The sequence below is a fragment of the Fusarium vanettenii genome (genome assembly GCF_000151355.1).
Source record: "Fusarium vanettenii 77-13-4 chromosome 6 genomic scaffold NECHAsca_37_chr6_2_0, whole genome shotgun sequence".
NCBI lineage: Eukaryota > Fungi > Ascomycota > Sordariomycetes > Hypocreales > Nectriaceae > Fusarium > Fusarium vanettenii.
In genome coordinates, this window is record NW_003315849.1 from 21098 (window position 1) to 32257 (window position 11160).

Sequence of the window (11160 nt, forward strand, 5' to 3'; positions counted from 1 at the left end):
CAGAGGATCCAGTTCTTCCTCGTGTTGGGTATTGGGTTGAACAGACCTATCGCTTATCACACTAGATTTGATGAACTTCTCTTATCGATCTGGAATCTCACAAGCGAGACGAACACTACTTACATGGATATGGGTTGAACAGATTCAGGATATCGACCCTTGCTTTTTCGCTAACCCGTTTCCCCACGCAGTAAGATCTCAAATTCTTCACCACCCCTTGACAGTGAGACACGATGATACGTTTTGTTGGTTGTGTTCAAGACAGAACCAACAAGATAAACTAAACAAGGTCAATTGCTGGTGGTATTAAGAGAATTATCTTAAAGAGGAGCGAGGCTATAAATGCCAAGATCTCTCTTATTTTCGCTATTTAGAGTCGCCCAACATGTCTCCTACCCTGAAGCATAACCCGGCAACTTGGTGAGGATTCTATCTCAACATCAATTCCAACCAACCTTTCATATTAGACATTCTCAAGTCCAATGACTCCATTGGCCTCGGTATTTATTATCACTATTAGAGACATCCCTCTTTAGCTCCTTCGGCCACCACCAAGCATCCTCAGAGTCCTTCTGAAACTTGTTGACCTCCATTGGGCCTTCAAACTCGGGAAAGTACGCAACTTTGCAACCCGAGAAACTGACCTTGGGCTGTTCTTGGTAAAATGCATCAAACTCTGGCTTAAGGCTCTCTAGGAGACTGTTGACATCACCAGAAGGATGTAGCTCTCGCCATGGCTCAACACAGGCGCGGCCCTTGCAACTCTTGAGAACCATCATCAGGGCATCGAGGCGTGTGACGATTTGATTGAATGATCGTCCACCAAGACTGTAGCTGGTTGAGTCGTGTTCTTTAGAGAGAAGGTTTCTGACCTCTCCAGGGTCGGTCTGTCATTTGTTAGCTCACGTAGGTATCTAGGTAGCTTGGGAGGAAAGGAGGCCAATTACCTTGAGATCGTAAAATTCCTTCTCGTTAGTGCACCAAACCGAATAGTAGATGTTATAGCTTTCTCCAATAACGCGGATAGCCTTGTAAGTATTCTTGTCTGCCGCATGTCCCGGTGCGCCATAGCCTGGATCACTCATGTTGTTGTCACCGTACCAGCCGAAAATGCCCTCTGGAATAGCAAGTCCCCAATACTCGATAGTAACATGCTCCTGCTTTGACTCGGCTTCAGCGTCAATGCTGAGTGGAATCGGGGTTCCGTCGGTATCAGACAAGGTCCGACCTGCGAGGCCCATGATCGTAGAAGCAAGATCGGTATGAGCTGTGACCGCTTGAGAGATATGGCCTGCGGGAACACCTGGGCCGCGCTTCCAATGGGTTAGCTAGAGCAAATCCTGTATTTTCTAGAGACTCACAATGATTAGAGGAATATGGACATCTGTCTCAAAGCCACATTCCTTTCCTGGATGCATTCGATGTTGGCTGATGTGATATCCGTTGTCGGTAGTGTAGATGATATACGTATTGTCCAGTTGACCGGCGGCTTCAACCTTCTTAATCATAGCCTCGACCATCTCATCCACAGACTGCAGCGCCCTCAACCTTGCTCTCTGGTATTCATCATTGTAGGCGATGACGGTATCGTTGAGTCGCGGCAATTCCTTGACCCAGCTGACCCCACCTTGGACCTCGGGATTGAAGCTTTCGTCTCGTGGAATGATGTAGTCCTTGAACAGGTGGGTATGTCGCTCTGCGTACTTGGGCGCATCGGAAAAGAAGTTTGGGGTCAGATCAACTGTCCCGTGAGGGGCAATGGGGGCGTGGACCAGGAACCAAGGCTCTTCGTTTGATAAGGCATCGTCCAAGAACCCGTAGGCCTTTTCAGCTGTGAGATCCGGCGAGTAGAGTCCAGCATAGTTCACCGGTGGTGCTCCATTTCGCGTCATGGTTGCGTTGAGGTACTGATAGGTGTGGGGATCCAGAAGAAAGTCGGAACCGTTGAAGCCCCCGGCGTATGGCTGGTTGTAGTTTTCCACGGTGTGATGGTTCCAGAGCTTTCCGCTGTAGTATGTGTTATAGCCAGCAGCTTGAAGCCAGTGGGGAAGATAGTTGTCATTGATGCCCTCCCGCACGATCTTTGGGTAGCCTCCATAGGGAGCCCAGACGTCTGTCACCTAGGAGTACGAGTCAATATGAACATCGGTTGGGCCTTCTTGAGTTTCACTTGCGTTGGTATTGTGCGCGGCTCTTCCAGTCCAGAGATTGACTCGAGAAGGACAGCAGAGAGCCACAGTGCAGTAATGGTTGGAGTAGAGTGTTCCTTCATTAATGAGGTACTTTTGAAGGAGTGGCATGTGCTTCAAAGATTCCATGTGCCTTCAGATAGGATGTTAGATGACGTACATCTTGTTAAAACGAGACTCACCAATCTTGATCATCTGTTAGAACAAATAGGATGTTGGGTTGGCGTGAAGCCACTGCCTCTCGCCAAAGGGACGAGAGGCATGTTAAGAGAGCAAGCGAAATCTTCATGGCCACAAGCCCGATGTACTGCTACCACAGCAATAGACGCGAGAACATGATGATTGAAGAATGGAGGCAGGATCTACTTATTCATGCCATTGCTTCACACTCGGTAACCATTTCCGCGACTAACAAGCTGGTTCAAGACAAGGGTCCTGCTCTGTGGGCCTCCTCGGGCGCTAACATGACACTGCGTCTAAATCCGCGATGGTGTCATTCCAGCACCTTAGCATGCCATGCGGACGAGTGGAGATGCACATCATCCCATAAAGTTCACTAACATGACACATTTCAAACTGATGGAGACAACATCTGCACAGATGGACCCGAAAGCAGGCGACAGCAATACGAGCCGCCGGGTGGGCAACCTGACGGCCGAGCAAGCCGAGAAGAAGCGGGCGATCGACCGGGATAACCAGAGGCACCACAGGGCCAAGAACAAGGCCTACATACGGACCCTCGAGGAGAAGATTGCTGAGTTGACCGCTCGGCTTGCAGAGGCTGAGACTTTGTTGGAGCAGTATCGAAGGCGCGACAACGAACAAGTCCCCGCATTGTCGCATTCTTCGTCAACTGATCTTACAATTTCAACACAACCGACAAGCTCTGACGGCGAGGTTGAGGCATCGGCGTCAGTGCCACTCTTGTCTGAAGAAAGCATCAAGAGCTATCTTGACTCCTTGCCTCTGGATCTTGGCACAGGCATGACCATCCACTCCTTCAGCGCAGTTCAAGATGTGAATTTTCTGGATTGGGACCTTGCGTGCGTTATGGGCAACCTGTCGCCCACGATGGAGGTACAGAGTACGGATCTGCCATCATACGACACAACCCTAGGCTCATGGGACGGTACGAGCAGCCAAAACCAGACACCTGAATGGCAGATGATGCCTCTCTATATTCCGGCCACAACGAAGCTGGACGAGGTCATTATTAGCACGACAGCAGCCTGGCGAGCCCGTCTCCACAAAGACGAAGAACTCGAAAAACCCGTCTTCCCTAGCATCAACTCTCTCCTGAATCGCCCAGGACACATTGAGCAGGGCCTACCGGGGACCTTTTCTGAGACTGTGGCGGCTCAAGTCTGGCGGTCACCGATAAAGACACTGCCCGAGCGCATTGGATTCATGTACAACTTGTCTCATCTGATACGCTGGCTCGTCTGCCGCAACAAGGAGACATACGAAAAGATGCCACCATTTCTCAGACCGACAGAGCTACAAAGAACAGTACCCCATGCCGCATGGATCAGCACCGTTACTTCGCCAGACGCCCGAGATGCACTGATCAAGCACATGGACCTGAACCGCTTCGAGGAGATTAGAATGCTAGCTGGAAAATCGGTGTCTGTCAGTTGGCCGTATCCAGACTCGACTGCGTTTGTAGAGTCGCCGGATAAGCAGAGTCTGATGCTGCATCCAGCATTTGAGGCGCATCTTCGAAGGAGAGAGAACTGGACAGTTAGTAAAGAAGTGTGTGGGGCGTTTCCATTCTTGAAGCCGTTTATGAATTGGAGAGAGTGACAAACGTATAGCTGTAGAATTTAGAAATGAGCACTAATGAATGCTCGTAAATACAGCTTTGGGAGAGTTCTAGGTTTCTAGGCATCTTGACAGATCACAGATTGGGGGTATTTGCCCAATGTGTTCTTTCTAAAAGTTGAAGCCCGGGCCTTGATGGGTTAACTGAATCAGAAGATCGAATAATTTCGGACACTGCATTTCGTTTACCACAGCATGGAGCTGATTTTGATATTTTCCGCTGTCAAGTCGTTGAGCTAACATGACAGATGGTGCACCTTTTGTGGGGTTAGCCAGGGGAGGTATTCGCACGCCATCGGCCCTGGATATGAGCACCAGCTCGTTATCGCAAACAGCTGGGCCGGGTTGTTTCCGTGGGGTTAACTCTTTCGTCAAGTTCAATGCCATGTCGAGCAAGGGCATAAAACTTTAGAAGTCAATTGTGATGTTACTATGTTACGAAGACCTCCATTCGAAATCGTATTAGACCAGGTTAACACTCTCTATCCAAGGCTCGAACAGCTTATCCAATTCCCATGCCGTGACCATTGTATCTGAATTCATCGCCTTCACTTCGGCATACCCTGTTCGTTCCACGTATTGATAACTCTTCATGCTATTACGAACAACCAAGCCAACCAGAGATTCACATCTCAGTGTATATCCAAGCAGGATGACCTTGACGTGGTGCAAATCACAAGGGACCAGACTCTCTTCGTCAAAGTAGAGAGTAAACTCTACATCCCGACGCGCCCAGATTGCAGATGTCTTGAGTGCTGGTGAGCCTTGGAGTGCGAATATTGCCATTGGCAACAGAGGCACCCTTAGATGAAGTCTCCGAGTCTCTTGGCCCATCATCTCAATCATGCCAATTGAAGACGGAAACAAGGAGTCGTTTCCAATGCTAGAAACCAGCGAACGCTCTAGACAGATAAATTCGACTGATTTAGCAACTCCCCATGACCAAGTAGGGCAGCGTCTTGATCGCTGCCCTAGTGGCCTCTTTTTGCCCTTCCAAAGAAGGCCTTCAGCAAGATAAGAGCGAAATATGCCACCAAAGTACCGGTCTCCATGCTTCTTGGCCAGTAGATGGCCAAGGGCCTGAATAGCTGTCAACCGGTCATCCTCGTAGCTCAGTTCCATGCGAAGATACCGCGGTATCAGTTCTTTCCAGGCAAGCCACATGCACAACAGAGAGGGCGAATCCATAACTCTCTCATATCCGGTATGCAAGATACGCAAGGCAGAATAATCGAAGTTCGGCGGCTTTTCCTTCGGAGCCTGGGCTCTTTGTAGCCACTTTGATTTCAACTCCTCGGTCTTCATCAAGGAGTGGCCAAGAGAGGCCCCCCATTCGTCTGCCATACGAGCTATCCTACTCTCCATCTCATTGTCAGAAGGCTGTAGCTTACAGTTTCGAATGCATTCAGAAGTTTTGGGTATGCCACGGCATTGCCAGAAAAGAGCTGCGGGGGTAATGTGCAGGATCCTCGGAGATAGTAGGCGTTCCTGGAGACACCAAGCTCGCTTCTGCACAGGCTGGTGTCCCCAAGCCTCCTTTAGGAGATGTTTGGTCGGGTTTTCCAGTACAAGGTAATTTCCGAGTCGGCTATTATGGCCAATCGTACATGTCTTAGTGAGGTTGTTTTCAATTGGTCGATCAGGAAATAGCCCTTCAGAGCTATCTGAGAAGCCGGTGGCTGAAATGAGACAATACCCACCGGCATAGTATGCCTCCATCTTAGTCGCCTCCATGTAAAAGTCTTCCAGGTTTTGGATGATGCACAGAGCATCTACCCAAAGGTAACGAATCTTCATGACTCTTGTGAGTCTAATGGCATCCTGGATAGTCCGTGGAAGACTCTCAGTGTCAATGTTCACCCGGCGTTTCTCGTAGTTTTGAGGGGTGGTTTTTGCCGGACTATTAGACTGGCCCCAGCAGTAACTGAGAGTCAAGTATTTGGGCGGTTCGGTAGCCTTGAGGATGTCCTCGCTGGTCACAACCAGGCGGACAATATCCTCCTGGCAAGTTCCAACGTCTATCAGCCTCGTGGGGAAGTAGTCGGGATTTCTTGTTGTAACAGGCTGGCAGTCTTGGTGCCAGTTCTTTGCGGCGTCGCAATTATCGACCCAGGGCCGGATGACGTCACGGGCGAGGCATTCGAGATCCGTATCAAGGGTTTCCCGGCGAAGTGCTGCGTATATTATGAGCGTGGAGAGACACAAAGTGTTTCGAGCGTACGTACATTTGGGGGATAACCACCGCCTCGTTTCGTCCACGATTTCTCCTGGCACCATTGACCATCTCAACCGTACGACCCAATCAACTGGCGTTCCATCTTCCAATATCCCGTAACGAATCATTATGTGTCGAAGACTCGAAATTTCATCAGGTGGCCTCTTCAAAGCCCCGTGGATGAAATAAACCTGAAGAGTGCGACAGAGGTAGCAGCCCATGGTGGCCGCCTGCTTTAGTGCGGCAAAGTTTGGGTGGTGATTGAAGTAGACAGTAGTCATTCCTTCTCCTTCTGGGTTCTTCGTGTAGATAACTAACTTGATTTGTTCCTTGCGGCCTTTCCCCTTGTCCCGGAGGTCGGTTGCACGTTCAGGGCTAGTCCTTGCATCTTGATCGCCATCGGAAGGATGTTGAACAAGAACGCCCAGGCGCTCGACTTCGCTCGGGCGTAAGCTACCCAGTCCTGCTGCGTTCTGTACTTCGTCTTTGTGCTCGTTGGCTGATGGGTTGTTGGGTTCCTGGCGCAGGGCATCAAGCGCAAAGTCGAGATCGTCCAAAGAGTCGTCATCAAGCCGATTCGAGTAATGTTCACTGTCTCTGGACTTTCGGAATGTTGCCAGCAGGCCCCAAATCTGGCTCCTCCAAGGGATGCGACTACATCGAGCACACCTCTGCTCAGTAATGCAGACGGCGTCGTTGTCTGGTGCCATTCTGGTCGGTGTGCGTCACATGTTCGAGGAAGGGGGTTCAGTGTAGAAAGAGGATGGAAAAGGGGATGACAAGGTTAGAGGGGAAAGGAAAGAGAAAGAGAAGGAATGTAGGTTAAGAGGGGGCTGTGAGGGGTTGAAACACAACTCGTGTGGCTGATTGATTCTTAGCTAAATATGCAGAAAAAACGAGTCTACTCGGACCATATCCTTATACATCAACATGTCGGTTTCTTTTTAATCTATCTTAATTTAATTTGCGGAGAAGTAAGGGAAGGTAGTTCTTTCGTCCGTGTCAGTCAATCTTGGAATCCTTGATTCTGAGAAACAGGGTTCGCATAAAAATTGTGAGAATCACCTGAGCCAAGACTAGGCTGGCACATGGTCAGGAATGAGGCTGTGAAAACAGCCACTCTTGCCATACCGCGCCCCAATCAAGGTCGGTCTCATGTTACTAGTCCTCCCTAGGGTTAAACAGAGCTGGGCTCCCCAAAGCATCTCACATGTGGAATCAGCGTGTAAACGATTGGAGTGTTTAAGTAACTTAGTCCCATTGCATTCGTAGAGGGCAGATCGAGGCAACCTAGCCAGAGAAATATAGTTGCACTGTTAGCCAGAAAGAAACCGAAAAGAACGCCCAAATACCCACCCTCGCTCACAGCTTGAATCGTACTGTTTTTTTATTCCTTATTTCTGTTACTTCCGAACTTGAGAATATGGCTATCAACACGTACCAGCATTCCGCAAAACGGAGCCGGAAATCGTTGAAGAAATTTATTACAAGAATACTAGCTATTCTAATTTTGGAAAAAGAATTAGAAGAATTACTTTGGTATGTGCAATTTAACCTTGAAATTATGTTCAGGGGACATTTTCAACGGTAACTCATCCTCTGTGTAGGTACAATCTGAAATTTGCCAGGAAAAGTGAGGAACACGGTAGGAAAAGACCAAAAGGCAATTTAAATTCATTCAAGGAAAAATTTCTATGCTAGGCAACCAAGCCCGCGTTTGTTCTCATGGGTTGCCTCGGATCCGCATATATGGAATGTGGTTCCGAGGGTATTGTGCTTGCTGGTTGAACTTGCACTTCCAAAACGTTCGATAACTGAACGACGTAGTCAGTCCGGATTTCTTATAGACCTGATTCGTCATCTTGGAGCAGGGCATGTCCATGGAGACGGTGCTGAATCGCTGGTAGGCGGCCACCGATTTGACAGCACTGTACCGGCCGTTGGTTAAGGAGAAGGTGTCTAAGGCCGCCTGCAACGCTTTGCACGACGCCACATAGCCTTCAACAGACTTTTTGATCTTTGTGTTGATCAAGATCTGTATGACTATAACCCGGTTGTAGACTCCGTCGTTAAAAGTTACCTCATCTGGGACCTGTGTCCAGTCGACGGCAAGAAGCTTGTTAGCCAGGGCCAAGGCCTCTTCTGCGACGTGTTGGTACTGATCAAGAATGTCGAAGAGGGGAAATGAGGCTGTCTGGATATCTGAGGCTAACGCCGGGAGATCTGTGGCGATGGGCATAAACTTGAAGATGTCGCTGACAGTCTTGAACTGGCCTTGCTGAATAATGCTGACTATTTGACTCGTGGTCAAGACATTAGTAGGCCACTCATCTTTGAGCTTGCTAGAGCGACCCAAAAGTCCTGTCAGGGCACTATTGGCGGTGCCGAGGGGGGCTCGAGCTTCCCAGAGGTCATCAACCATTTGGAGGAGGTCGACGGCTGAGCATCACATGTTAGAGACTTTGGGAATTTGGCATGGAAGGAGTTGTTCGCTTACTATCCTGTAGAAATTTGTCGACTACGGGGCCGTCACACCTCTGAAGTGTCTCGCAGATATAGGTTGCAAGGCCAAAGATCTCAGAATAGACATCCTGCATAGTGAACTGCACGTTGTCGCAGCTTTGAGCATAGGCCAGTATGCTCGTCAATAGTTCGTATGCCTTGTTGTACCAGTCACCCACGACGCTAGTAATGGGCTGCTTCATCGTTTCGTATGACTTGGTCACGTAGCCCTTGATAGTGTCGCGGATCATGTTTACGTTGCAAGAGCCAGCCTGGCAGGGGACCGTAAGGTCAATCAGGTTCTTGTACAGATTCATATCAATCTAGCGGGTGTAAGTTTGCTGTTCGAGCAGGGAGGTTACATGTGTCATACCTCTGCGGCCGGTGCAAAAGCCCACCCATCTTTAGGTTTCAAGGGTGCAAGGACAGCAGCCTTGTTGCCCTTGACAGGGAAACCGGCATTGGCGATGCACTGAAATCAGTCAGAAAAGGGCGCTGAATTGCGGGTGAGTCCCAGCTTACCGTCTGCAACTCTCCAGCAGACTTGATGATATTGGCATTTTCTGACTTGAGTTCGCCTTTGGTCGAGATAGAAGTAAACTCCCCGCTACTCTCCAACTGTTTCACCTTGGGAAAGCATGAGCACAATGCATTATTTGAGTTGATGAACTTGTTCCCAATGGTGTTGCCTAGGACGCTGCGGATCTGGTTGCAAAGATTGAACTTTTTAGTAACGACGGTCAGGCTCGATGGCACATTCTGAATCTTATCATCATAACCTAAATAGGCGTTAGCAAGACATCTGTCCTTCACGTTGTAGAGAGTTGCAGCTTACCAGGCACACACTGCACCTTGGTGCAAGTTTTGGGCTTCTGCTTGGTACCGCAGTTGTACTTGACCTGTTTCTTGGTCTTGCACTTGTTGTACTGCTCCTCCGTCAGCCGCTAACTGGTAGTAGTATGATCTCATTTTTTCTGGCAGCCTACCACTTTCACTGTCTTGCGTTTGGTGTTCACTTTGACGCCCGTGGGCACGGTGATGGAGACTTTGCAGCCAGAAACCCCTTTCACACCAGCGCAAATATCAGTGATAGAGCCCTGAGCGATGGCCACGTGTGCGAACAGCACAAATGGTAGCAAACATAACCAGGAATACCGCATCTTGCAGTATCCGTTCGTGACTCTGGCCCCAAGAAATTCTCTATATGAACTTCCAGGTGCTGTCCGCCGACTTAAATAGCTGGAATGGGCCGAAACAATCCCCCTGGTCAAATATCCGTTTTTCGACGGCCCCGTAAGGCTGAATTCGCCGCAAGGGGGAACGTCAAGCGAATGGCTGGGCTAAACATCGATAGCGTCTATCCTCTTTCCACCGCGTGGTCTAGACCCAGCCAAAATCAGGTCCAGCCTCAATATTGAGCATTCCTTTGAACGCCTCTGTAAAGTCGCCTGTATTTCTGCCCCTTATTGCTGTGTCACGAGCCCTGAGCAGTGGCGTTTCGGTTCAGATTATGTGTCAGGGGCGAGCCAAGCGCATTTCACACGCAACGGCGTAAAATGGATTCTTCGACACTCCAGTTACTCCAAAGCGCGATGACCGTGCGTTAAGCATGATAAGTTTATAGATAACTCTATTCTGGGTAAAGTAGTCTAGGTTATTCCGCGAGCATCCCCTTATTTTACGTATAGGGACAATCAGGAGTGTAGAGAAGGGTTTCAACCCCTACCTTTTATGATCCCATTCATTACGGAAAAGCCGTCTTATGGTGATCTTACTATTACCTACCCTTTTATTACTGCCCTGCAGGGAGTGAGCAAAGGAGCGCGGTAGACTCCTAGGGAACCCCAGAACAGCTTACTCACCGCCCGGGCAGGAAACGACGACAGTTGGAGTAAAGCGTCGGCAACTTGTTCAAATTAAGAATTCAAAAATATCGATTAAAGTGCGATCTATTTTTCTGACCCTCTGCAGTTCGCTTTACCTATCTATTCCAATCGTTCATCGCCGATGCTTGGGCAATTGTCCTCCTATTCTCGCATCACGCCAAAGTCGTTGTCGTGCTACAGCACAACTGTCTTGATGAGCGCACTAATTTCCGGGACTGACCCCGACAGCGTCATTCCCACTATTCGTTGCGCCGTTGGATATGATCTGAAATGGATGATGATGGTCTTTTAAGGAACAACCTCTTGGTTCCCAGCCTAAATGGACAGACCAGGTTAGTTAGCCATGAACATTTCGTGTGGAACATTGCCGAGCAACTCCGGCTTGTGCAAAGCCTTAGTAAGGCTTGTCGGGCCTATTTTGTGTACAGTAGCATCGCAATCGGTGCCATTAGGGTTGTTTTCAATTATGGATGGCATGTTAGCGAAGGGAGAGATCAGCTGCCACGCAAGGCAGAATCTCATCTTTGCAACATCCACCACCGATATG

General features: G+C 49.1%; 4 protein-coding genes across 4 annotated transcripts; 1 reads left to right on the plus strand and 3 right to left on the minus strand.

Moving 5' to 3' along the window:
* Nucleotides 1-473: 473 nt before the first annotated feature.
* On the minus strand, nt 474-2478 carry NECHADRAFT_42509 (uncharacterized protein; the record flags this gene model as incomplete). Its single annotated transcript, XM_003042168.1, has 5 exons — nt 474-872; nt 948-1313; nt 1362-2113; nt 2171-2322; nt 2372-2478. The coding sequence occupies 5 exons, from the start codon at nt 2476-2478 to the stop codon at nt 474-476; spliced, it is 1776 nt and encodes a 591-aa protein (XP_003042214.1).
* Nucleotides 2479-2750: 272 nt separating this feature from the next.
* On the plus strand, nt 2751-4132 carry NECHADRAFT_81153 (uncharacterized protein; the record flags this gene model as incomplete). The annotated part of the gene is made up of 2 exons (XM_003042086.1): nt 2751-3929; nt 4049-4132. 2 exons carry the CDS (start codon nt 2751-2753, stop codon nt 4130-4132), a joined length of 1263 nt encoding a protein of 420 aa, XP_003042132.1.
* Nucleotides 4133-4919: 787 nt separating this feature from the next.
* Nucleotides 4920-6185, minus strand: NECHADRAFT_25592 (uncharacterized protein; the record flags this gene model as incomplete). Its single annotated transcript, XM_003042169.1, has 2 exons — nt 4920-5275; nt 5618-6185. Coding segments are annotated over 2 exons (924 nt in total), but the record flags the coding sequence as incomplete, so codon positions are not given.
* Nucleotides 6186-7948: 1763 nt separating this feature from the next.
* NECHADRAFT_81155 (uncharacterized protein) lies at nt 7949-9887 on the minus strand (the record flags this gene model as incomplete). Its single annotated transcript, XM_003042170.1, has 6 exons — nt 7949-8664; nt 8723-9050; nt 9101-9199; nt 9250-9506; nt 9563-9671; nt 9714-9887. The coding sequence occupies 6 exons, from the start codon at nt 9885-9887 to the stop codon at nt 7949-7951; spliced, it is 1683 nt and encodes a 560-aa protein (XP_003042216.1).
* Between the last annotated feature and the right edge of the window lie 1273 nt (nt 9888-11160).